Here is a 27877-nt window from a genome sequence, read left to right on the forward strand (position 1 = left end):
GAAGGGAAATGCATATGGTGTGCATTTGTCATGAAAGTGGTGTATAAATGTGTGGAGCATTTAAGCTTACCTAAGCCTTGGCTACGACTCTGCCCATCCTAAGGATGTATGGCTTGTCTTGCTCATTTCTGAAGAAAGAAGCCTCTGCTGACATTTTCATGCATTCTCCCTTAGCCAGGACATAAAACGGCAGCCAGTAATAATCACTCCCCTTCAGGAGCCAAATCATCTAATCTGCAGTGCTCCTCACAAGGAACTCATGAGTTAAACTTTATCATAATTTTACTGATGAGGAAACCAAAGGATGTGGGGTTAGGGAACAGTGCAGGGTCATGCACAGCTTATGAGTAGGATTACTGCAAATAAGAAGAGCTGATACTTACTGAGCATTTCTCATGTGCCCGATGCATTGACCCATTCCATCTTACCCCTAGCTCTGTGAGGTAACAGAGACTAGAACTTCAGGAACATGGCCAGTTTGAACCTAGTCTGTCTAACTGTGAAGTCTAGGATCCTAAAACCTAGCACTCATTATATTCTTAAGAGTTTTTATACCAAAGAAACACTAATAGAAGAGGGAGACCCAGAACCTCCACATGAAGGGATTATTGGGGTTCCTCAGCCTAGGGCCAAGTGAATAGGCTAGTGTGACTAGAGATGCCTCCCTGCCTAAAATCAGCAAAAGTAAAATTGCAGCCTGGGTCAGGTTTGTCGTTAGAGCCACCCTACCAGCTCTCGCGACTCCACCCAATTCCTGCATGTCGCACTCTAAGAGCTAGGATCCCCTCACCCTGTACTAGGGCTAGGTCTCCTTTGCCTCCAGTAATGCTCCTGCTCTAAATGACCCTCCTGTTTAACTGGGAATCTCACACATAAAACTGCTATTTGCAAAGACCACTCTATTTCAGACAAGTGTCAGGATAAAATCCATCTTCTAGTAATTCACAGAAAGGTGCAAATGACCATAAGACTATTGGACTTCCTAAGGAAGAATTTTTGGACCTAAATGACTAATTGGCAGTACCCCAGGAAGGAGAGAGGACTCCTTCGCTCATCTCTAGAAGGAGTGAGTTCTCCTCCACCTCTGGTATGACACCAGGACGGGTTCCCATGTGGCTCACCTCTACACACATCCAGCCATGCCTCCGCTCCTCACAAACCTCCTCTACTACCTCAAATCCCACATTTCTTTTTTTTTTTTTTTTAATTTATTTATGAGAGTCACAGAGAGAGAGAGAGGTGCAGAGACACAGGCAGAGGGAGAAGCAGGCTCCATGCACCGGGAGCCCGACGTGGGATTCGATCCCGGGTCTACCAGAATCGCGCCCTGGGCCAAAGGCAGGCGCCAAACCGCTGCGCCACCCAGGGATCCCTAAATCCCACATTTCATATTCATTCTTTTTGATGAAGCCTAAAATAGTGTGTCTCTGCTTTCTTGAAATGTAAATATCCCTAGAAATGTAACCTATCCATCCTTCAACAGATAATATAGGATGTTTACACATTAATTCATCACATTAGCCACTCACCTGGCTAAGAAGTAAGTCTTTGGGACAATAGGCTTAAAGGAGGGACTGTAGAGGTGATTTGGGGCATGGGGAGTCACAGTCACTCTGAGTTTCAGGGAGTCTGGGAAACAGTGGCAGGAACTGGGTATAAGGAGAGGTCTTCAGTACTCCAATGGAGCAGGAAGAAAGCCAGGAGGTTAGCCACGGTCAGCCAGAGGGGGAGATGCTGCACCACCAGACAGCAAGTAGTTCAAGTCTCAGATAGGAGCTGAAGGCAGAGATAAGGAAGCAAGCCCAAGGGACAGGATGAGAAAGAGTAGATCCCCGTACTAGAACAGAAAGGGGCAGAAGACCAAAGCAACCAGACAAGAAGAGAAATCAGGAAGGTCAGAGGGATGAGTAACAGATGAAAAAGATGATGAAGATGCAGATAACTCTTTTGAGGATAAAACACTTAAATTTGTGAGAAAATTTCACAAACTTTATGCATTTGATGCCCAGTATGTCTGTCAGTCAGAATTTCCCAGATAAAGTCCTGAGGTTCAAATGTTTAATGACCTGATTGAGGGCTCAGTAAAAAGAGAGACAAGGCAACAAGCTCAGATTTTGGCATGCCTGTATGTGACACTTAATGTCATTTAATCTGTATGTAGCCCATTTGTAAAATGAGAAGAGGGATAGAAGACACCTGACATTTATTAATCCACATAGTGCCAGGCATCATGCTTGGAATTCAATATAGTTTATTTTGCTCACATTTCAAAAGGTCCTATGAGGTAAGTTTTAACCAATATTATAATACATCACAGGTTTTTATCAGAACCAAATTAAAAGATACAATAGTTCTCAATCTTTTTTCTGCCTTGAGACCAGAACCCTGGCAGACCAAGAGCCATATGTAGCCTGCAGGGATGTGTATGTGTATGTATGTGTGAGTGTGTTGTGTTTCATTCAATATTTAACATCTTTTAAAATTAATTGCCAAATATAAACATTTTGGAATGGCATAGGAAAATCCATATTACCAGCTTCTTTTGACAAATCAGATGATCTGGCAACTCTAAGCTGAACCCAGAGCTAGTGGGGCTGCCCCCTTAGAAACCCCACCCAGTGTCTTCACTTGCATTGCTAATCAGATCCTGAGGCGCGAGCTTGCAGCTCTAGAGCATAACAGGTTTCCCTTGGAACACCTGTCTCTAGCTACAATGATTTCCAGCAAATGGGCCAGGAGAGAAGGAGGCAAAAGACATGCCTGGCTGATTTAGGCCATAGGAAGGGAGGAAGAGGGAGGAAGACCCAGAGGTAAGCATGAGAGGTTAGAAATCTGGAAAGAAGACCCTGGTGGAGAGAGAAGGTGAGTAGTGGTGGGGAAATACAAACCAATTGTCACAGTTTAGCCAGGAGCCTGCCCAGCATGCTGTGAACCAACAGATATAACCCACCTGGCAGAGCGTCTCTGCGTTCGGCAGTAGATGGGACTCAATAGGAACTTTCTCTAATAATTAGCCTTTTCTTGTGCCAGATCGATGACGACAAGAGACGAGATACAATTCAGAGACTCCGACAATGCAAATACGACAAAAAGGTGACTTGTCTCCTCTGCCTCTTTGAACTCTCATTCGGGCCATGTTACAAGCCTTCTGCTCATCGTGGCCCTGGCTCTTGATGTTGACAGTGCAATGGTGCGGGCTGACCTGGGGCTGTTCTTGGAACTTTTCACAGGGATGGACAGAGGGTTATAAAACTCACAATCCTGGACAATTGAAGGACAAATAGAATTTGTAAGAGGGGTAGAGGATAGGAAGGAAAAGGAGAAATAAAATAATTTGGAACAGTCCAAACTACCCAAGTATTATATTGTGGCTCACTGCAGTGGGAATACGACAATCCCGTATGGGGGTTTTGTATCTTCTTTCCTCCCTGGGCCTTCCCTTTTCATTTAGTCATTTTTCAAGAAACATTCAAACCTGAGCCTATGCCAGGCACTAGGTACCCAGGGTATAAATACCAATAAAAATAAAATAGTTTCACTCTTCTTGAGAACTTTACAGTATACAAGGAAGATAGACACACAACAAATTAAATAATTTATAATATGCATATAAGTGGTCATGCTACAGCATTCTCTCCTTAATTCAAATGATCTTTGCAGCGAGTGATTCTAAAGGATCTCAAGCACAATGATGGGAATTTCACCGAGAAACAGAAGATAGAATTGAACAAGGTATGTGTCTCTTACTTGAAATCCTTACATGAGAAATAGCTTCACTCCATTTTCCCTCAGCACTGAAGTCCCCAGTGGAGCCATATTTTATTGGGGATGGAGACAAAAAAAGCCCTCAGACCAAGAAGTGGGTGACTATACTTCTGTTTGTTGAGAATTCTACAAACGGGGGTTGAAGAGTGATGTTAGAACAAATCAGAAATCTCTTAGCATATCCTTGAAAATGACCCTGATATTATTTGAGTGCAGTCAAAGGTTCATTTTCCAGTCTCCTTGCTGATAAAAGAAAAACTGTCAAGGAAGATGTAATGTCAGTAAGAAATGTACTGACATTTCAATGTATCAAGAACAATACATCTTCCCCAAGACCTAAAGCATGACATGTTTTATGAGCGTATTAATTTTTACTGTGGCACTTCTTTCTGCCTGACTTGCTTTATAAATAAACATGTTTTCTTAGTTGCTTCAGATTGACTATTACAACTTAACCAAGTTCTACGGCACAGTGAAGCTTGATACCATGATCTTTGGGGTGATCGAATACTGCGAGAGAGGATCCCTCCGGGTAAGGAAACATGATCATTTCCAATGTCCTAACTGGCCACCGTATGGGAAAAAAATACTTAGTAGAAATTTTAAGTGTTTATCCAGTAAAAGATCAGAGAATTATCCGGAAAAATTTGTGGATCCATATGCTTACCAACTAGATCACTTAGATTTTGTCAGTCTTATTACATCTCTACAAAAAGAAAAAAAAAAAGCCAAAAACAGTCAGGAAGTCAAAGTACAGAATTGAAAAACCAGAGAACAGAAGTGGAAAAGTGAGTGATTACCTCTAATTTCATTTCATTTTATTTGCATACTTACTTTAGTATTAAGAGAATAATCGTCATTATGATAGCACCAAATAAGCATTAGAGAGTTGTCCATGAGTCCTGGTTCTGCTACATTTTAAATTCCTACCCTTTTCTCTTTTGGGAGAAATTGAGGATGGCCGAAGAGTTGCCAGATGCGGTCAGGCATTTTGGTTGAGCAAGTTCGAAGCAGAAAGAGAAAGTAAGACAGTGCTGAGCCAAGTTCTTGGAAAGAACAAAGCTTTAAGCTAGGAATATCAAATCACTGGGTAGTTCAGAAGGGCAGGTATATATAAGAACCATTCACATACAAGAAAGAAAGTCTGTTTCAAGCAGAAACAGGACTAGAATGGGGGAAATGAGCAGGAGCAGGAAGGAATCCAGGATACTTGCATTGAACAGCATTGAAATATTTGCACCTCACCTTGAGCACTTTCTGGGCATATGTTTTGAGAGCTTTTCACCTTTTACATACCTTTGGGTAGAGTGACCATATAATTTATCAGGATACTTTGAGAAGGAAAGGGATACTATAACAATTATATTGGAACAACAGATATAATTTACAACTGGATCCAAGAAAAATGAATGTATGGTCCTGCCTTTGGGCTACTTTAGGACCTAGTTCCTTAATTTCCTTAAAAATAACCTCAATGCCCTTCCTCTAACAAAGCCAAAGTACTAAGATTGGGGGCAGCAGCAACTTCAAAGAAGTCCAAATATTCATAATACAATAAAATTTTAAAATAATAAAAAATTTAAATTAACTTCTTAGAATTTTTTTAAATAAGTTTCAATTTAAAAAAAAGAATAGTAGCTTTCAAAATATATAGCATACACTCAAATCTATCCTCAAGGAAAAAAATAATAGCCCTAAATGTTATTTTCAATTAAAAAATAATCTAAGTATTCAATGCAAAATTTAGAAGAATAACTATGGCCGAAGGAAAGGAAACTTATAAAGTTTAATTATTATTAAAAAGATAGGATTTTAAAATGCATTCATGAGGCTTTTTTAATATAAAACATAAAAGCTTTGACATTGGCCCCAACAAATTCTTAATAGACACATCTCCAGGGGCAAGGGAAACAAAAACAAAAGTAAACTATTGGGACTTCATCAAAATAAAAAGTTTCAGCACAGTGAAGGAAACAAGGAGCAAAACTGAAAGGCAACCTACAGAATAGGAGAAGATATTTGCAAATGACATATCAGATAAAGGGCTAGTATCCAAAATCTATAAAGAACGTAGAAACCTCAACACCCAAAAGCAAATAATCCAGCTAAAAAATGGGTTAAAAACTGGGTGGCTCAGTGGTTGAGCATCTGCCTTGGGCTTGGGTTGTGATCCCAGGATCCTGAGGTCGAGTCCCCCATCAGGCTCTCTTCAGGGAGCTGATTTCTCCCTCTGCCTATGTCTCTGACTCTCTCATGTCTCTCATGAATAAATAAATAAAATCTTTTTTAAAAACCTACAATGAGCTATCACCTCACACCAGTCAGAATGGTTAAAATGAACGACAGAAAAAACAACAGGGGCTGGCAAGGATACAGGGAAAGGGGAATCCTCTTACACTATTGGTGGGAATGCAAACTGAGGCAGCCACTCTGGAAAACAGTATGAAAGTTCCTCAAAAAGTTAAAAATAAAACTACCCTATGATCCATCGATTGCAGTACTAGGTATTTACCCAAAGGATACAAAAATACTAATTTGAAGAGATATATGCACCCTGATGTTTATAGCAGCATTACTAACAATAGCCAAATTATGGAAAGAGCCCAAATGTCCATTGACAGATGAATGGATAAAAAAGGTTTGGTACACACATGCACACACACACACACACACACACACACACTGGAATATTACTCAACCATTAAAAAGAATGAAATCTGTCATTTGCAATGACATAGATGGAACTACATATTATTATGCTAAGTGAAATAAGTCAGTCAGAGAAAGACAAATACCATGATTTCAATCATATGTGGAATTTAAAAAACAAAACAAATGAACGTGGAAGGGACAAAAAAAAAGAGAGGAAAACCAGGAAACAGACTCTGAACTGTAGAGAACCAACTGATGGTTATCAAATGGGAGGTGGGTAGGGGATGGGTTAAACGGGTAATGGGGATTACGGAGGGTACATGTTTTGATGAACACTGGGTATTGTATGTAAATGTTGAATCAGTAAATTCCACGCCTGAAACTAACATTATACTGTATGTTAACTAGCTGGAATTTAAATAAAAACTTGGAAGGAAAAAAAAATCATAAAAACCTCTCATACTTCTAATTAAAATTTTTAAAACAAAAATACACAGAAGTGGGAATAAAAAAGAAAGCTCTGAAAAATGTATTTTCAGTTGTGAAAGAATATTTTATGATTATTAAATTATAAAATATTAAAAGGAAAAATTTCAGAACCAATATAGTCATGAAAATTTGACTCAAAAAGTAAAAACTTAAATAGGACAATAATAATGCAAGAAATTATAATTTCCATTATAGAGAATGGCAGATTCAGTTTAATTCTTTAAAACTTCAAAAAATAATTCTCATTATCTACATAAATACTATTCGAATGTTAAATGAAAAATGAGCATCTTCTAAATTAATTTAATATTCAACAAGGCTAGCATAAAGTTGAGACTGAAATATAATTAAAGACTAACCACATTTATAAAATTAGATGAAAAAATTATAAATAAAATACTAGTAGCTCTAAGCCAGTTGTATATAAAAGGCATAATATAATCAGATATGGTTAATTCTGTGAAAGGAAAAAATATTACTATAATGCATCATATCAAAAAGTCATAGAAAATTCATATGATCATTTTAATTGGTGTTGAAAAGTATCATTTAAATTGATGCTTATATAAAATAAATACAGTTTCCTAATAACAATTTGGGGCCTCTCAAAATTACAGAGCTTCTTTGATCTACAATGAGTTACATCCCCATAAAGCCATCATAAGTTGAAAATATCTTAAGTCAAAAGTGCATTTAGTACATCTAACCTACCAAACAGCCCAGCTTAGCCTGGCCCATGTTAAATATACTCAGAACATTTACGTTAGACTACAATTGGGAAAATCTTCTAACACAAAGCCTATTTATAACAAAGGGTTGAATATCTCGTATAATATACTGACACTGTACTGAGAAACAAAAAACAGGATGGTTGTAAGTGTACTGGTTGTTTGCCCTTGTGAACGAGTGCCTGACTGGGGGCTGAGGCTCACTGCCTAGCATCATGAACTGCCAGCCCGGGAAAAGATCCAGATTCAAAATTCGAAATATTATCTCTACCAAATACATATCACTTTCACTTTCATGCCATTGTAAAGTAAAAAAACTTATAAGCTGGACCATCATAAGTCAGGCAGGGACCATCTATAGAAATGTTTTTCATATGAGAGCTAGACCAAATCTGATTAATTTGATTTCAGTGACATGAAATTTTAGAATACCAATTAACAGGGCCTACTCTAAGGGTTTCACATGGCTTTTTAATCCCTAAAATGCTCAATGTAGATAGTGTTTTGGCTCTCTGCCCTAAGGTAGGAAACCTCTATTATCAGAGTGGTCCTGGGCCCCTTTCTGGCATTGCTTACCCATGTTGGAAGCAAACCACTCCTTTGTGTCTTGAATCGCAAAGCAAAGGCTGTGCCAGTGCAAACTTTATAGCGCTCTCCCTGACATAATCCCTTTAGGCTCCAATCCATGGTAAATCCCATTGGAACCTACTTTTGTAAGGAAACAAATGAACAAATTTTTCCCCAAATAAAAACAGTATGCTTCTCATCTTATAAATATACAAAAATGTTGGCTAACCTTATTAGGAACAATTGATTCATTTATGCAACAAATATTTATGAGCCATCTATATATGCCAGACAGTGTTCTAGATATTGCAGATAATGACAAAAACTATCACGGTTTACATTTTTATAGGAAGAAGAGATAATAAATAAAAATATAAAACATGCCAGGTGCTAAGGGAAAGAATTACTTTAGAGTCCGTCTGTTCATAATTTCCCTCTCTTAACCTGGCCTGGTACCCACAGCCAAGCGAGCCTTATGTGAAATGATTGGTGACTTTGGATCCTTCTTTGGAAATCATGATTGCAGAGCCTGAGTTAAAACCAAAGGTCAAATGGGGCTTTTTCCCAAAACAGGAAACTATTGTTAGGTTGTTACAGTTTTACTATGAAGAATAATAATTAACGGGCAGCCCAGGTGGCTCAGGGCAGCCTGGGTGGCTCAGCAGTTTAGCACCGCCTTCAGCCCAGGGCATGATTCTGGAGACCCGGAATCGAGTCCCACATCAGGCTCCTTGCATGGAGCCTGCTTCTCCCTCTGCCTGTGTCTCTGCCTCTCTCTCTTTCTCTCTCTCTCTCTCTCTCTCTGTGTGTATCTCTCATGAATAAATAAATAAAATCTTTAAAAAAAAAGAATAATTATTAGCTTAGCTAAAACCCTGTATCTTGATAAAACCATCATCATATTAAAATGGTGAATTCAAAATTCTAGGTGATACAATTCATACAAAATATAAGAACTTGCTCTTTTGGACAGAGGACTTGGTAAACGTAAAGCAAACAGGGCTGTAAGTCAATGGATGCAACTGATCATAAAACGTAAACCTAAGGAAGGGATTCCCCAATAGCAAATTTTGGTTTAAACACACAAGTGTAATTTCTTTTGTTTTTCTAAGATTTTATTTATGAGAAAGAGAGAGAAAGAAGGAGAAAAAGGAGAAGGAGGAACAGAGGGAGAAGCAGACTCCCTGCTAAGCAGGGAGCCCAATGCAGGCTTGATCCCAGGACCCTGGAATCATGACCTGAGCTGAAGGCAGTTAACTGACTGAGCTACACAGGCACTTCCCACACTAGTGTAATTTCAATGAACTGGAATCTGCAGCCCAGCCACCTGTGAATCAGGCTGACAGCTCATGCTCCAGGCAGGTGTCTGCTCATTCCTTTACCCCTGGCTGGTGGAAGAACCAGGATTTGAGGTACTATGGGCATCTCCTGCGCATTTTTTTGCAGTGAGAGCCCCCTGATATTTCATAGGAAGAAAAGAAATGCATGTTCAGGAAAACCAGGACAACAGAGTGTCATTTTGTTTCTGAGCCCTAGGACCTGTCATTAGATCACTATTGGCCTGTAATCATCTCTCCATAGTATCCCTCCTCGCAACAACTTCTTCCTTTTCTTTTTCTACTGTTCAGGAAGTTTTAAATGACACCATTTCCTACCCTGATGGTACATTCATGGATTGGGAGTTTAAGATCTCGGTCTTGTATGACATTGCTAAGGTAAGAGACCTGCAAACACAAAAGGCATTTATGAAAATTAAACATTGGAAAACAGATCTAGCAGGCTTTCAACTTCTCTGAGCATTGGTTTCTTCATCTGTAAAATGATAATAAAAATAGTGCCTGTTCAGAGGGTTGTTGTGAGGATTTTGTAAATAATGCATGTGCTTCATATGATGCTTGGTACAAATAAATGTTCGATATACAAACTTCATTATTATATTTTCTCTATGCTGAGTATGGGGCACACATTTTTGTAGACTTGCTGGAAAGCAAAATCATATTAACTGCAGGCAAGACAACCATCTTCAACTTTTTACAAGAAAAGATAGGGCAGGCAACCCTCTGGCGCGAGGCAATAATGAATTTGAACATGTATATTCCCAGATAGGATATGAAAAGGAAGTGGATACCAGTGACCAGGACCTCATTCAATAATGAAGAAAAGTCAGTTCCAAGATTGAGCTGTTTGATACAGTCTCAAATCACCTGAAAGTCATCTAGGATTAGAATCGGTTTTATAAAAATTACGGGATTATACTATATGTTGGCAAATCGAACTCCAATAAAAAATATACAAAAAAATAAATAAAATAAAATCCAGACTCAAAAAAAAAACCTTGCTGTTCTGGGCAGGTAAAGAAAAAAAATAAAAAGTAAAAATAAAAAATATTACAGGATACCTACCTTCTTTGCCACTTTTTACTGCTCTGATCCGGGCTGAAAACCAATTTCTGCAATGACACCTCTGGCCATCAGAGGGAAGCATAGCAGCCCAAAAACTGGTGGCGGGGTGTGGAGGCCTGGGGGTGGGGGCTTCCCTTTTCATAACTGAAGGAAACATTCTCTTTCAAAAGAGAACAAGACCAATTATATTTTAGGAAATAACAAGCCTAGCTCCTCCTTTCAGAAAAGCAAGGCTGTATTGTTCATATTTTTTAAGTGAGACCGAAGACCAGAGATATACCCAAGATCACAGATGGAATAAGTGGTCAGCAGAAACACTTAAATTAGGATCACACTTTGTTTCATATTAGATATAATTATTTAAGATAATTAATTACCTTTTAAGATGCAATGTCAAGGCAAATATTATTTTAGGGCATTCACAATATTTTTAAAGTAAAATTAATGGAATTAAATTTAAAGCCTGATAGTGTGATTGATTCTATCTGCATGCTGAAATGGTTTCAAAATGTCATTTCTTTCTTAAAAACAATCAAGCAGCTGAAGAGTATCATATCTCTTTGTTTCCCTGTCATCGGAAAAAATTACAGGGCATGTCATACCTACACTCCAGTAAGACGGAAGTTCATGGCCGCCTGAAATCCACCAACTGTGTGGTGGACAGTAGGATGGTGGTGAAGATCACTGACTTTGGCTGCAATTCCATTTTGCCTCCAAAAAAAGGTCTGTAATTAAATGAAATTTTTTGTGGTTTCCCACTTTTAAAAAAAGAAAAATTCTTACTAGCCCATGAAAAGTAGTCAGGGAGTGGTGATGCTGATCAGAAAATAAACACCAGGAGCCACCAGAGGAAACAGCTGGCTCATTCGCCAGCACTTCACCCTTGTCAGTTTTCAACAAATACTTCTTGAAGGGAACAAACCTCCTCTGTGGCTTTCTATCATCTGTGTATTTTTTTTTATATCAGTGAGGAAATTGTGAAGAACTTTCTGGCTGTGGAAGCAGAACTGGGTAAAAAAGACAAGGTTAGAGTCATACGAGACCTTATAAATCATCTGCTTCAACCCTCTTCCTTTATAGAAGACAGAACTGAGGCTCTGAGAGGCTAAGAGATTTGCCTAGAAAGATAGGATACAAGGCAGAAGACCTATTTCCAAACTCTCATTCATTTATCTGTGATAATAAGAAATTATAAAGATAAGAGGAAAAAACCCTCTTATTAGTAAAATATATTCTGGGTAGTGATAAGAATGAAAAAGTAACACAAAGAAGAGTGATTTGCAATGTATAAAGGGCTTTTCAGGTTGAATGTTTATCCATTTTTCATTATAACTGAGGGTCAAAGAGCCTCAGAAATCTAGCACTCATATATAATGCCTCAAAATACCATCTAGATCCAAAACTAAGTTCCATTTCTAATTCTACTTTGTAATCCTTCAGTTTTCCCGTAGTAAAAGAAAAATCATGGGGCGCCTGGGTGGATCGGTTTGGTTCAGCATCCAACTCTTGATTTTAGCTCAGGTCTTGATCTCAGGGGGGGCAGTTTCAGCTCCGTGTTGGGCTCCACAATGGGCATGGAGCCCACTTAAATAAGTAAAAATGAATTTAAATAAAACAAATAAATAAAAGACACATGATAATTCTGCCCCTACTTCTTCAGTCACATCAAGCATAAAATGACTTTGGACTCAATCCAATAAGTGCTTGATGAGTATCTGCTACATGTCAAGCATAGTTCCTCATGTGATGAAACAAATATCTTTCATTAGATGATTCACCACGACACAAAATTAGATGAATTGCCAATCAAATGCTATCCTCTTGAACATGACTCAGTTATATATACCCATCTGTGCTGCTGGTTACCCAAAATTTTAGCATGCATAGATCTACTTACCTTTTCTACTACCCCAAACCATTAGGATCAATCATATATGAATCACAAGTCACATAAATTACTAAGACATGAATTCAAAAAGGTAATGAACATTTAGATGGCAAACCAAACAAGGAAAACGTGCCTCAGCACAAGCATACTGCTGTATCTCACAACATGAATCTATAGATTTTTTTTTTCATTGAAACTGCTAAAGACAGAAATCTCAGAAAGTTTAGAAGGAGCTAGGTGACACTAGAAAATTTACATGAAAAAAAAAGAAAATTTACATGAGATGAAGGAAAATTATTTGTATGCCCTTATGGCTACTAAATAAGATACATGATAGGGTTCAAAACCCAAGTGCCTGTACAAACCAAACAGAGCACAGGAGCACTTCACTTTGTGTGAAGTGGACTACACAGAAAGCATTAGTGAGTAGCAGGCACAGAGCAAAACTGTGAGCAAATTGTATGCATTACTTTTTAAAGAATAGTGTAGGAACCCAAGAAAACACATCTGTGAGCAATAGCAGATTTAGAGGATGCCAGTATGTTCCACCTGCAAAATATCAGTGATTGACTCTATTTAAATGTGTTTAAACATATATACATATACATTAAATGTAATATATTTTACATCGCATAAAATACATACCTGTATTTTATAATAAAAAATATAAATGTATACATAATACATAAAATATGTAATAAAATATACTTATATTTTAATATATTGATATATAAAATTTGTATGTAATCCATACATTTTTTATTTATGAAAATTTTTGTAGATTTATGCAATATGTCCCCAAAGCTATTAAACCCTCAGCCTTTTTTATTCTACTACACTCATTCTACAAATATTTCCTGAGCACTTTCCATACACCAGGTGCTATTCTAGGTAGGCTCGAGGGTTTTCAGCACTATGAAAGTTTTAGGGAAGATGTTGCCAAGTGACCTCACCCAAATCCTGGCATTACATAGTCAGCTTAAAAAGCAAGTGTGTATTCTCCCCCTGTCACCAGCATTCGCATAAACTCCTCAAAAGCTTGGGACATACAAATTCAAGGCCACTCATATTCAGGGTGCATGGTATAGAGCCTTAAAGAACAAAAGCAGGTTGGAGACCTATGGGCCACTCATCTCCCTCGACTTTGCAATCCCAATGCTGAATGCGCAGACCTGTGGACAGCCCCAGAGCACCTCCGCCAAGCCAACATCTCCCAGAAAGGAGATGTTTACAGCTACGGGATCATTGCCCAGGAGATCATCCTGCGGAGAGAAACCTTCTACACATTGAGCTGTCGGGACCAGAATGGTAAGAGTTGGACTCATTCATCCACCCTCTCATCTCTGTGATCCCAGCTCAGTCCCCTTGTCAGCAAAAGTATTGGCATGTCTGCACTGCACGTGCCACAGGGATATTGGAGGGGTTGACAGTATCAATGGTATAATGCTCTGAAAACATAACATGCCAGGTATTGTCACTGGCAGCATTATTGTCAGTTAAAGATTCTTCCCTTACAATACACCTCCCCTTCCCTTCTGATTCTAATATAAGGTGTGTGTCTGTTTAACACTTGAACTAGACCAGCACTGTAGTGGGACATTTATGTTGTAGTTCTTACTGAGAGAAGATCTGTAGTTTTTGTCACATGTCCTCTAAGGGGGGGGAAATGCTTCCTTCCATTCATCCAATCCTTGCTTACTGAGCAATTATTATGTCCCAGGTCTCAGCTCTCTGGAGTTGAGGGTGGGTGTCTAAGGGATGTAGGGAGTGTGGGCTAGGGTCTTCAAGGAAGCATACCAAAGGTCGTGGTATCCGAGTTACGTTTTAAAGGCTCAGTAACCTTAACTTAAGCTAACCTCCCAGGTGTAAGTGGGTATAAGACCCCTTCACCTAGTGGCACATTCATCCTGTTGAGTGCTGGCCTCGGCTCTGCAACATTTTCACTGGGCGCCCATCCAGGGAGGGTGAACCAATTCAGGGCCTGGCTGCCACTGAAATATCTTCCTGCTGCATCCTTTCTTGTAATTTGAATTATTCTCATTCCATCAGAGAAGATATTCAGAGTGGAGAATGCGAACGGAGTAAAACCCTTCCGCCCAGATCTATTCCTAGAAACGGCAGAGGAAAAAGAACTGGAAGTGAGTGCATCTCCCTACATGAGTTTCTGTGTTGCTGTAACAAATTACCAGCAATTTGGTGGATTTAAAACAACAGAAATTTATTGCCTTACAGTTCTGGAGGCCAGAAATCTGAAATAAGTTGTCAGCACGGTCACAATTCCTCCAGAAGCTCTAAGGGAGAATCCATTCCTTGCTTCTTCCAGGGGCTTCTGGTGGCTACTGACATTCCTTGGCTTGTGACTACAACACTCTACCTCCATCTCTGCCTTCATGCTTACGTTCTTGTTTCCTCTTCGGTCTAATCCCACTCCACCTCCCCACTGTATAAGGATTCATGTGACTGTGTTGGGACTACCAAGATACTCCACAATAATGTTTCTATTTTAAGGTCCTTTACTTTTTCACATCTGCAAAAAACCATTAGTCCAAATAAGGTAACATTCATAGGCTCCAGACGCCAGAACGTGGACATTTTCTTTGGGTGCCATTATCAGCCTGCCACACTCCCTGTGTCCTTTTCCACCTCACCCAACATAAGAAAGTGCTGGCTCCTGAAGTATATATCACATTCTCAATATTTAGGTCCTAAAAGATCAAGGTGTCCATGTGATACATTTATTAGGCTTATAAATAGTATCTACTGATTTAAAAATGAATGTGTCAGCATCTAGAAACAATACAGAAATGTATAGGACACATTCCAAGACCCCCAGTGGATGCCTGACACCATGGATTATACAGAGCCCTATATATACTAGATTTTCTTTCCTGTAATTACATACCTATGATAAAGTTTAATTTATAAATTAGGCACAGCAAGAGACTGACAACAATAACTAATAATAAATTAGAACAATTGTAACAATATACTGTAATAGAAGGCATGTGATTGTGGTCTCTCTGTCTCTCAAAAATATCCTTTAATACTGTCTTCACCCTTCTTGTGTTGACATGAGAGGATAAAATGCCCCTGTGGTGAAACAAAGCTAAGTGAATGACACCCCACGCATTGTGGGGTGTTGTTAGGTTACTATTGACCCTTGTAGGTCAGAAAGAGGATCGTCTGATTCTGAACCGTGGTTGACTCAGACAAGAAGGGACTATTGGAAATCAGAATCTCCTGGGGAGGGGACTGGGCATAAGAAACCGGAAACCTCCTCAGGTGATTCCACTGGTAGCGGTGGTTGGAAATCCTTGTGGGAGAGTCTCCCCTTAGAGTTACTGTCTCATACCCACTGACCCCAATGATTTATTGTCCTCTGCAACAGAAACCCTGCAAACTTCCATAAAGCATTTTGTCTCTCTTAGCAAGCCAGTCTTGTCCAAAACACTGTCACATTTTTCACTAATTTAGGACATGTGTCTGTTTAACACCTGAACTAGAGCACTCTAGTGGGACAACATGCATTTTGTAGTTCTTACTGAAAGAAGATCTATAGTTTTGTCACGTGTCCTCTCAGGAGGGAAATGCTTCCTTCCATTCATTCTGTTAAAAGGATGTGGCAAGGTGGTGCAGGTGGCAGGGCAGAGACAGACTGAGGGGGAACCCAGCAATCTCATCCTCATTGTCGGAGTTGAGTTGTTTTCAAAATATTCCCTGCCTCGAATATAAATAATAGTGAAAGGGAATATAGGGGAAGGGAGAAGAAATGTGTGGGAAATATCAGAAAGGGAGACAGAACATAAAGACTCCTAACTCTGGGAAACGAACAAGGGGTGGTGGAAGGGGAGGAGGGCGGGGGGTGGGGGTGAGTGGGTGACGGGCACTGAGGGGGACACTTGACGGGATGAGCACTGGGTGTTATTCTGTATGTTGGTAAATTGAACACCAATAAAAATTATTTTATTAAAAAAAATATTCCCTGCCTCAACTATTCCCATGGAGGGAAGACAGTAAGATTGGATACTGCCCCTTTCGCTAATCCACCCCTTCTTTCTTTCAGGTCTATCTACTCGTAAAAAACTGCTGGGAGGAAGATCCGGAGAAGAGACCAGATTTCAAGAAAATTGAGTCTACACTGGCCAAGATATTTGGGTATTGCTGAAACTTTTACTTTTCCTCACTAATTACAGATTTTTCTAATAATATTTGAAATTCAATGGTACTTCAGAATGGAATGCCTGTTCTAATGAAAAACTCCCAGACTGCAACATCTGTCTCGAAAAAATTACAAGGAGATAGAGCCCAACAGATTATTTTCTCAGGGAATAATCACTTGAAAACTTAAATACTCAAAGACAACACTTGCCTGATTAAAAAATAAATTCTGATTTATCATAAATATGTCTGTTGAAAATATAGTTCCCTGGGACAACTGAGTCACTCAGTCGGTTAAGTGCCAGCCTTCAACCTCAGGTCATGATCCCAGGTTTTGGGATAGAACCCCACTTCCCCATCTGGCTCCCTGCTCAATGGGGAGTCTGTTCTCCTTCCCCCTCTGCCTCTTCCCACACTTGTACACTCATGCGCTCGCTCTCTCATAAATAAAATCTTTATATATATATATATATAAAGATTATATATATTTATATATAAAATATATATAAAACTATATATATATATGAACTATATATATATATATATATATATATATATATATATATATATATAGTTCCCTGACCCTTCTGCAGATAACTAGGATTTAGAAGTCTAGCATGAGTCCTATGAATCTGCAAAGCTACTGGATAATTCTTACAATCAAGAAGTTTTTAAAATCTTAAATTTAGCAACTTTGGCCCTAGATACTTAAGACTTGTGCCATGAATCAGATTATAATTCAGTGTCCAAAAAAAGCCACACACACACACACACACACACACACATAAAAAAAAAGCAAAACAAGCAAAACAAAAAAGCACACAATTACCCAGTAAGGTTGAAACTGTATATTTTCCATGTTTCAGTTACATACAGTGCAGTAAGAAAAATAACCGTGAACTAAGAGTTAAGAGATCCAATTTCAAAACCAAGATCTAGCAATAGCTTGCTGTGGGACATTGGGCAAAATGCTTACCCTAACTGGATGTCAATTTTCTTTTTAGTAAAACTGGATTTAAATGGGATGATTTCTGCAATTCCTTCCGGCTCTAATTTTCCATAGTTCTCATTAAGTCAAAGATTCAGATACTTAATGAGCCTAAAAGCCCAGGGCTGAGATGAGGTCAAGTGAAATCACGAAAGTGTGGTCATTGATTGGTACATCTAATCTGTCATTTGTGTGAAAGGAGCAGAAAATAATAAACGATGTAATTCTTGCCCATTTTTCATTCCTTCACAGACCTTTTACTAAGATCAGATGAAACTGTATGTGTGACAGATGAAAATGTAAACTCATGAAGATAAACTGGGCCTCTGATACTTAGCCTTTTATAGGGTGGTTCTCAAACTTGCCTGCACTGAGATCACCTGGGGGTCAGCGGGGGAGATGTTGAAAAGACCAGTGCCAGAATCCTGCCCCAGAGAGTCTGATGTAATTGCTCTGGGGTGCAGGCTGGCATCAGGAGTTTTAGTAGCTCCTCGGGTGATTAAAATATGCAGTCAAGGTTGAGAAAACTGTTTTAATTGAATCAATTTATCACAAAAGGAGATAATCTATCTTCATTCCTTACACCTGCTCCCTCACCCAACCAGATTCTATGCTAGTGTCTTCAAGTAAGAACCCCCTGGGGAACTTGTTAAAAAACACTGTTTCATAATCCCAAGCTTAGTGGTTTCTAGTTATTTCAGTCTGCAGTTGGACTCAGAAATGTATCGAATGTTTAACAAACATCCCTCCCCACCCCAGGGCATTATGACAGAGGCCATCTTCTTGAGCTCGGAAGTGGTAATTTATAATTGCTGTTGCAATAATAAATGGTAGGATTTATTCAACCCCTTCAATGGCACCATAGACATTATAATCATTATCTCGATCCTGAACGACCCTACGGGCACTCAGTATACCCCTGACCAAGTTCTGCACCAAGGCTTGCCCTGCCTCTCAGTGTTGCAGAAAGCTGGTATCTTGTCTAAGTCTCCTCGGCCTAACAAATCATCCAGAATTAGGTTTTTTGCTTTAGGAGCTCAGCTCTCTGTTCTAAGGAGATAATAGGAGGCTCAGCTTTGCTTTTCTTCGTCCTTCCCTTCTCCTTGCATTTATCACTGCTAGAGCCTTAAAAAAAAAAAAGTTTCTCCCTCTATTGTAAATTATTAAAATTTCAGGAAACAGGAATAAGCAAACAAGAAAGAAAAGACATCACCTCTTTGTTAGATGACTATCAGTTTTCAAAAATTAAAAATAATTTCTGCCATTGCACCAACTTTTTTATTTAACAATATAGAGGTAGGGTCTTTCTGTATATTTAACTATTCTAATTTGAATTTAATGATACATTAATTTTCCATTGCATCATAATATTTTAATTATGTTTCGTTACACATTTGGGTTATTTTTTAATGGTTGCTATTACAAAGAATGCTGTGACCTTTTTTGTAGTTACTTTTCAGCACATTCATGTTGCTTCCTTTAGATAGATCTAGAAGCAATGCTGGTGGACTGATCAGTGTGTGTACTTTTCACATTTCTGACACATTTTGCCAGGTCATAGCATATGTTTTTCCTCCTTACCTCCATTGATTAACATTGTTCTAACATTTTGTTTTCTTTTAAAAAAAATCTTATTTATTTGTATTGGATTTTTCCTGAGGTTATGTTTTTTAATGTGTGTTGGTCGTTTTTATTATTTTCTCCTTTTTTAAAAATGTTTTTCTTTAATTAACAGTTGCATATTTTCCACTGTTTTACTGGATGTTTATGTTTTAAAAAAAAACAAAAAAAAATAAAAATAAAAATAAAAAAAAAAACAAAACATGTAACCATTCTTTATCTATTGCCACCTACAGCCTATTTCATGACCAAAAAAGTGAAAGTTATATGGATACCTTGATCCGACGTCTACAGCTGTATTCTCGAAATCTGGAACACCTGGTGGAGGAAAGGACCCAGCTGTATAAGGCAGAAAGGGACAGAGCCGACAGACTTAATTTTATGTTGCTTCCAAGGTAAGGCAGTTCCTCCTGCTGGGTGGTTTCACACAATTCCACAGCTGTGCCTTGTTCCTTCTAGCTGAGAGCATCAGCATTTTTGTCCAGTATTGTTTTTTTTTCCTTTGTATCTATAGAGGATTATTCCCTTTTGCACATTCTTCAACAGATTATTGAGTTAAAAAAGTACCTTGCTAAGACTTAGTCTGGTTTGTACTTTAAATATCTAGAGAAAAAAAGGTTATTTTCAAGTGGCTGTGTCGTGCCCTCAGAGGAGCACAGGGAATAGAGTTAGAGTGACCAGGTTTCTGACACCTCTTTGCCTGCCACTTTTACTAAGTCTGTGATCTTAGGCGAATCACTGTCTCTCCTTAATCTCAAAATGGAGATTAAAGTTTTCCTATAGAATCTATGAGCAACAACGCACTTGCAGGCACTAAATGCTCATTCCTTTCCTTTCCCTTTCTACCTCAAAGTAGAAGCCAAATTACAAGAAGTAGGAGCAGTTGTTAGTGGAGGAGGTGGGGACCACATATCAGATGCCTCATCACAGAGGCATCTATGGGCTGACCTCTGTTTTGTGAAATAGTATCACAACCATGACATAAGAGAAAGGAAGTAAGGTTGAAATCTTCAAACAGTGTAAAGTTTTCTGAGTGTTGGTACTCAGAAAATAACTAAGCAATGTTAAGAGAACCAAGAAATGAAAATGTGAAGAGTTAGAAACCTGCCACAAGTGAGCAGTCAGGTTCTCCTGTCATTAAAGTGGAATAAGGTGTTCTATGAGATGAAGGCTAAGCTAGGTAGTCTAGCCTTGAGTAAAATCATAGAAGCTGAGGTCAGCTAGGCCTGACAAAAAAACATAGTTCCACCACCAACTTGCACAAGTTACCTACATGATCCAAGCCTCAGTTTCTCATCTACCTCAGACACCAGCCCTAAGAATTTCCTGAAATAATGCTTAGGATATGTAGTACTCAGCACAGAGTCTGCTATATCCATGGTTGTTATTATTATACATAGTAGCTATGACATTAATGTATAACTTGTGTTCATTGTTTTATTTTGAACCCATGCTTTATTTACAATATGAGCTCTACATTAATAAGGAATGATTTGAGACCGGGTGAGCGGTCTTCTAAATAGAAAGGCAGTTTCTTTTTGACAAACCTGAGTGAAGAGGTAGGAGTGACACACATGCTCTGTTCAGTCACCCATGCCTGAAGGGAGCCTCCAGCAGAATCTGTGTGTCCTCAGAGTGCTGAGGAACAGCCCGGGAATGGTATCCTGGAAATAGGCTGGAGCCCTTAATATTCCCATCAGAGATGGCAATTTCACTCAGAGCTTCATAAATGCTAGTTATATGATGCATAATACTTTGCCTGGCCTTTAATGTTGACAAAAACAACATCCAGATAATCTGACTGCCTTCTCCGGGTGTCATCATCAGTGGTTTTAACCAATAATCTTGCTCAAACAATTCAAAACAGCTCATAACTTCCTCAGATTTTTCTTACCCTTGGTGTAATGTGCCACTTCGACACTAGATGGTAGATGTCTTGTGTGTTTTAATTACTGAGTCTTATTGACAAACTATTCTGTTGGTTTCAGGTATGCAACATGGTGATTTGATGATTCTAAACATTACTCAGTGTTCACCACAATAAGTTTAGTTACCATCTGTCACAATACAATGTTATTACAACAGTATATATGCTGTTGCTCTACTTTTCATCTCCATGGGTAGATGTTTTTATTGTATTGCCAAAGGTTATATAACACAATACACCATGCCTCCGGTTCAACTCACTTTGATAATTTATGTAAAAAGTATTTATATTTTTAAAGGAAAACTAAACCATACACCAACAGTAACTACAAGAATCAAAAGGAATATTTATGGCAAAATTGCAAATAAACTAAGACTGCAATGTAGGAACCAGATATTAAACATTTATTTAAACAGTGCCCCTTGGGCTTTGAAACATTAATGTTGAAGTTTTTTCTCCTTGTGGGAAGCCTTTCCAAAACATCTACTGTGTTTGCTAATCTATCTATGTCAGCAACAACCTGTTACCAAAGCTTGCCATGTGAAGTCACAGCTCTTCATTTATCTACCAACATTAATTTCACTCTCTGGGTAATGCATTAGTTTCTAAGCTCATATGACTTTTAGACATAAGCAGTAATAGGAACAGTAAAGATGGTAAAATATCCAATTTTATCATTACATTTATGTATCCTTCTAAAAATTTGCACCCTTATACTGGACAGGTCAAGAACCACCATCCCAGAAGTGCCCCCTGAGAATCCAACCAGCCACATCAAAGGGGTGTTTCTCAAAGGTCCCAGGCTTTGTTATTGCACCAATTGAAAAGACTTACCTCAATGCTTTGAAGGTTGTATGTCCTTGTGGTTGACGAACTGTTTTCTGGGAGAATGGCAGACATTCCTTCTCTGATACAAATAGCATACCTCCAGATCTTCCTCATCTTCATGAATATCCAAGGTCTGGGTTGTGGAGGAGATACCATGCAATAAAAAGACCAAAAGGTGGGATGTTGCTGAGTACTGGCTCTTCCCTTAGTGGCAGTGGGACCTTGTGAAAGTCATACTTTCTTTTTAAGCCTCAGTGTTCTCAATGATCTCTAAGGCACCCTCCCAGTGGCCATGTTCTGATTCTAGTGGTTCATACTTAGGTTCTTTACAGAAGGATTCCAAGAGCAGACAGGGAGCATCTAGCCCCATGTTGGTCCCACCTATTTTCTCAGTGAAAAAACGACTTGGCACATCAAGGAAGTATGGTGTGAATTCCTTCTTGTGGTTCTCTCTAATTCTAAGTTTGATGTACTACTCCTTCTGTCTCTGCAACAAAGATACTATAAGTTGCTTTTATTTGACTTCTGCAGTTTTACCATAATTTTAATTTGTTTACATGGTGACTAATTTTGCTTTTTAAAGGCCCCACATCTGGTTCAAGAATATATCAAATAAATCCCTGTTCAGAATTTTTCAAAGTTGATTTTTAAGTGCATTGTTCCTTTATACTGATATCCAACAATACCATGTAAAATATGCTTAGGAGGCAAAACTGTTGGCTCTGATGAAAAAAGTCAGATCTGACAGCTGTAGTAATTCAAGCTCTTGCATTAATGACACACTCTCCTCAGGATGAGGAGCTATATCTGGATGTAGAGCTATATCTAGAAGGAGTTGACTATCAATAGAGTGGTAAAATGTGGGCAAGTGTGTATATATACAAAGGGGTTATGTAGGCACTAGAATTATATGTACATGTGTGTTGGGGTTAATAATCATGTACTAAGTTAATGCTAAATCTGCATATATTCCTATGAGTTCAAATGCATGGATCATATGTGTATGTATGTAATATATTCCTATGGTCAGTATGTGCAACCAATCTTTGCTTCCTAGTCACCCCATTCAGTGGAAATCCCAAATTCTAGAATTTCTTGTGGGTAGTTACTACTATCTTAAAGATGTATGCAAGATAAGAAAAATAATTACTAAGTTGAAGACATTTTTTTCCCCTTTCTCATCTAGGCTAGTGGTAAAGTCTCTGAAGGAGAAAGGCATTGTAGAGCCTGAATTATATGAGGAAGTTACAATCTACTTCAGTGACATTGTAGGTTTCACCACCATCTGCAAATACAGCACCCCCATGGAAGTGGTGGACATGCTCAATGACATCTATAAGAGTTTTGACCACATTCTTGATCACCATGATGTGTACAAGGTAACCACTTCACCTAACAGGCTGAAATGATTGTACAGCCCCTGGTCAACAGAGCCAAAGTTGGTTGGTTCCTATTATTACTCAGATCTTGACCTTTCTAATTTAAGATTTAATGAATTTGTGGTTGAAACTGAGCTCAACCTGGGAAAATGAAGGGAAGTAAAAGAATAACAAGGCTCAGAAATCAAAATTGCCCATGTGACTTTTGAGAAGCAGTACGAAAGAAACAACATAAAGTTCATCAGGAATGAATTCTGGATACTAAATTTATAGAAAACGGCATAATCTCAAATCATTGAAATTGAAAAAAAAAAAAAAAGGACAGTGTGTAGACTGATTGCAAAGGAAGCAGAGAAGACACCAGAGTTATAAGAAGTAGAATAGTGATCTATTGCTGAAATAGTGAGCACAATTCAAAGAAGATTAAAGAAGAACAGGGAAAACATGCTGTAACTTCAGAACTAGGTCTGTGACCTGACTAGAGTGCTGACCAGTTTTGGGCTAATAATGTCTGGGTCAAAAATAATAATAATAATAATGTCTGGGTCAGAAAAGTAAAGGAGAATTGAATTCCCACGTTTTCATGTTGGAAAAGCTGCAGAGCCTATGAAGCAAGTGACTTAGAATTAGAGCCCTTCGTTTGAATCCCAACTGGTCCTACCTGTGTGACCTCATTTAATATATTTAACTTTGTCAAGTTTCAGTTTGCCTATCTGTAAAATGGGAAGATAACAGCACCTAACTCGGTGAGTTATTATGAAGGCTATTTAGATAAATAATATGCCTGAAATACAGTTTGCTCAAATAAAGTTTAGAGGTCACTCATGTAACAGTCTGTCATAATGGTTATTACCCACAGAGAAGATGTTCCTTTTAGGTTTGTCCTAGCCCCATCTTCACTCTGTGTAGGTCAGAAAGCCATATGAACAATAGTTCTTGTTGGATAGGAAATGGCTAATGCATTTTAGAGATGGTTGGCAAAGAAAAGTTAACTATTCAACAAATGTGAACTATATGATTATGAACATAAAATTAAAAGAGATGTCATTTATCAAAGAATAATGTTTATGGGATACTGTTTTTTTTTTAAGATTTTATTTATTCATGGGAGACACAGAGAGAGGCAGAGACATAGGCAGAGGGAGAAGCAGGCTCCCTGCAGGGAGCCCAATGAGGGACTCAATCCCAGGACCGGGATCACACCCTGAACCAAAGGCAGATGCTCAACCACTGAGCCACCCAGGTGCCCCATGTTTATGGGATACTGTTGACACACATTTACTTGTTACAAGAAAAGTGTTTGGAATCACTACGCTATAAGAATGTGAATTACATCTTGGAGGAGCCTACAATTATTTTTTGTCAAATAGGATATAATATTAAAAAATGTTAAGTGCTAAAGGTGACTTTTCTGGTAATTACAGGTGTTCCTAAAATTATATACAATCATTCAGACTATGTAAATATTACAGAATTGTTATGACATCTAGATGATTTCTATGATTATGAAGTACTTTCATATGGTCAAAATCTTTCATAGCTGTTTTATCATTCATTTAACTAGATATAAAACCATGAAGAAATTAGCATAGACCTGGTCTTGAGCTAGTCCCAGAAAAAGTATGGGGCTATGCTCACACTGAGTTCTCAAAAGCTTTTGTTTTCATATGCAGTCAACTATTTGTTTTTAATTTCCTCTGCCTTTGAAGGGGTAGGACCACTAATAAGCAACTATTTCCACAGGTGGAAACCATTGGCGATGCCTACATGGTGGCCAGTGGTTTACCCAAGAGGAATGGCAACAGGCATGCAATAGACATTGCCAAGATGGCCTTGGACATCCTTAGTTTCATGGGGACGTTTGAGCTGGAGCATCTTCCTGGTCTCCCAATATGGATTCGCATTGGAGTTCACTCTGGTATGGAGTTAAGCACTGTAGTATATGGGAACCATATGAACCTCTAAATCAGAGAGGATAAAGGATAAAGAGTCTTTGGATGTGATCAATTTTCCCATAAAGTTTATTCTTGAATCTGTCTGTCAAATATCCTGACATAATTAGACCCAATCCCAAACCCTTATAAGGTCCCATTACATATACTGACATAATTGGACCCTCCTTTGAGAATTCTAGGGAACAACAGCTTTTATAGTACCTTTGACTCCTGGAATGATAAACACTAACCATGGACTAAAATGACAGCCTCCAGACTTCCTCCTGTTTTTTTTTTTTTAAGATTTTTTAAAGATTTTTTTAAAAGATTTTTATGTATTCATTAGAGACACAGAGAGAGAGAGAGAGAGAGGCAGAGATACAGGCAGAGGGAGAAGCAGGTTCCATGCAGGGAACCCGATGCGGGACTCGATCCCGGGTCTCCAGGATCACACCCTGGGCCAAAGGCAGGCGCTAAAACGCTGAGCCACCCTCAGCAGTTTAAATCCCCATATTTACCATTTCATTTATTTCCCTCCCATTCCTTCCCTCTGCCCCGTTGTCAACTTATGTAGATGCTTTTCCACCACATTAGTATAGCATCTTTCATGGATTGGATTATCCACAGGGGAAAAAAAATAGCTGTTAATATTACTATAATGAAAGGGCATTTATGTCCTCCCCACCCCTCTCTGTGGTACAGAAAGTACATGGATCACTTCAAAGACCATGAAAGATACTCAGTCTAGAATGAAGAGATTTGAAAAGGTGAACTACAAATGTTATGGAAAAATTAAGTTGGAGAGGAACTCAGAAGTCATCTGGATTAATCCTTTATAGGGAACAACTTATTTTTTTTTTAATTTTTTTTAATTTTTTATTTATTTATGATAGGCACACAGTGAGAGAGAGAGAGAGGCAGAGACACAGGCAGAGGGAGAAGCAGGCTCCATGCACCGGAAGCCCGACGTGGGATTCGATCCCGGGTCTCCAGGATCGCGCCCTGGGCCAAAGGCAGGCGCCAAACCGCTGCGCCACCCAGGGATCCCGGGAACAACTTATTTTTATACATTCCAAGACAAGTAATAATATAGCTACTTTTAGAATAATCCCAAAATTCCCTGAAAGCTCACTGTTTTTAAAATATGTATCATTATTAGACAATCTTTCCTTGTCTTAAATTAAATTACATCTCTCTATACTTTTTCGTCATTGCTCTTTCTTCTGCCCTCCAAGGCTCACAGAAGACTCAAAGCATAGAAAATCCAAGATCACTCCAGGCTTTGTGCAAGGACCAGACAACTGCACTTGCAAGTCATCCTATATCCACAATTCCTAGCAGAAAGGCTGACAGTAAACATGTATTGATTTAGTAATAACCCAGGGTAGTTGCAAAAGTAACAATAAATAGAAGTTAAAAATTCCTGCCACATTCATTCTTCTCCAATCACATCCATAGCCATAGATCATAGATGTTTTCATATACACATGAGGGGACTTCTCGGGCATTTCCTTAGCCAGCAATAGCATGCTCTCCCTTTTCTGGCCCATCACAGATTGCCAGACCTGGAGGGAGAGACAGCAGCATGGCTGGATGAGCCAAGTCAGGGAAGACAGAATTCTGGGTCCTGGTCCCATCTTTTCCTCCTGTGGCCAACTCAAGCCTGAACTGACTGCCAGGGCCCCACGTGTCACCACATTGGGCTGAAATGAGAATAGATTATAAGGAACACATATCTGGGGGGCTTGGCCCTCTAAAATTAAGAGGTTGCAGTTAAATACTGATAGTTGAAAACAAGACTAGATATCTGCAGGATTTTTCTGCTAACCAGACCTTCCCAGCTTCACTCCAGTTTTGAAGAGTCACCTGTCATTAGAGATAGCAGACCACAGGCACAGATCAGAGATCTTCTGACTCAGTGGCTACTACTACTGCTCCTTCCCTTCTGTAGATTACTTCTGCTTTTGTTTGGTGTTTCTTGTTGTTGTTGCTGTTGTTTGGCTATTTGTGTTGTTTTGCATTGAACCTAGCAAAGAAGGGCTCAGCACTCAAAGGAAGATCCAGTATTTTGATTTTTTCCCCCAATGTTCATAATCACACAGAATCTATAGGATAAATCCGCAGCTCACATAGATCACAACCCAATAAGCCAACTAGAAAATCAATAGTTACCTTTATCCAAGACCAGTTTTGGAATTTCTGAGTTAATCATTAATGTCTACAATCTGTAACTCCTTGTGTTCAGTGATTCCACACAAACACTTGATTTCAACAACCCTTCTTCCCTACCTAATATGGTGCTGTGTCCAGTCTTTGGTTTCTGTGTTCTTGTGAGAATGTCCTTGTGCAACAGGCTTTTCCATCCCACCGCATCCATATGGTATATGAAGTGCCCAGGGATAATTATGCCAAGTCCTCATCTTCTGGGTCTTCCATTATTGTGTCATCAGTCTGAGAAATGCTACTTTGAGTTTTTTTTTTTTTTTAAAGACAGAATTTGGTTACTGAGCCTATGAGTGTGCCACGGCCTCCACCAGTTCAGGGTTGTGTGT

At 38.8% G+C, this 27877-nt stretch overlaps 1 protein-coding gene and 1 long non-coding RNA gene across 7 annotated transcripts in view; one reads left to right on the top strand and one right to left on the bottom strand.

Annotated features, from left to right (window-relative positions):
- The window catches only part of GUCY2C (guanylate cyclase 2C), a 73050-nt gene that overhangs the window by 39003 nt on the left and 6170 nt on the right, over positions 1–27877 (top strand). For both annotated transcript variants that reach the window (XM_072798940.1, XM_072798939.1), the window contains exons 13-23: positions 3031–3093; positions 3661–3732; positions 4193–4297; positions 9830–9916; positions 11194–11326; positions 13662–13799; positions 14541–14629; positions 16555–16646; positions 19494–19652; positions 23199–23391; positions 25135–25309. In XM_072798940.1, the coding sequence (XP_072655041.1) occupies positions 3031–3093; positions 3661–3732; positions 4193–4297; positions 9830–9916; positions 11194–11326; positions 13662–13799; positions 14541–14629; positions 16555–16646; positions 19494–19652; positions 23199–23391; positions 25135–25309 (1306 nt within the window). The remainder of the gene's footprint in view (positions 1–3030; positions 3094–3660; positions 3733–4192; positions 4298–9829; positions 9917–11193; positions 11327–13661; positions 13800–14540; positions 14630–16554; positions 16647–19493; positions 19653–23198; positions 23392–25134; positions 25310–27877) is intronic.
- Positions 1–27877, bottom strand: part of LOC140617453 (uncharacterized) — a 143209-nt gene that overhangs the window by 33428 nt on the left and 81904 nt on the right. For 3 of the 5 annotated variants that reach the window (XR_012017686.1, XR_012017685.1, XR_012017683.1), the window contains exons 5-6: positions 22019–22145; positions 19533–19575 (exon numbers count right to left, since the gene is read on the bottom strand). This is a non-coding gene — a long non-coding RNA (uncharacterized lncRNA). Of the gene's footprint in view, positions 1–70; positions 3262–14381; positions 14600–19532; positions 19576–22018; positions 22146–27877 lie in introns of all 5 variants that reach the window. The other 2 variants (XR_012017684.1, XR_012017682.1) reach the window with 2 other exon arrangements.

This window comes from Canis lupus, chromosome 25, assembly GCF_048164855.1.
Source record: "Canis lupus baileyi chromosome 25, mCanLup2.hap1, whole genome shotgun sequence".
NCBI lineage: Eukaryota > Metazoa > Chordata > Mammalia > Carnivora > Canidae > Canis > Canis lupus.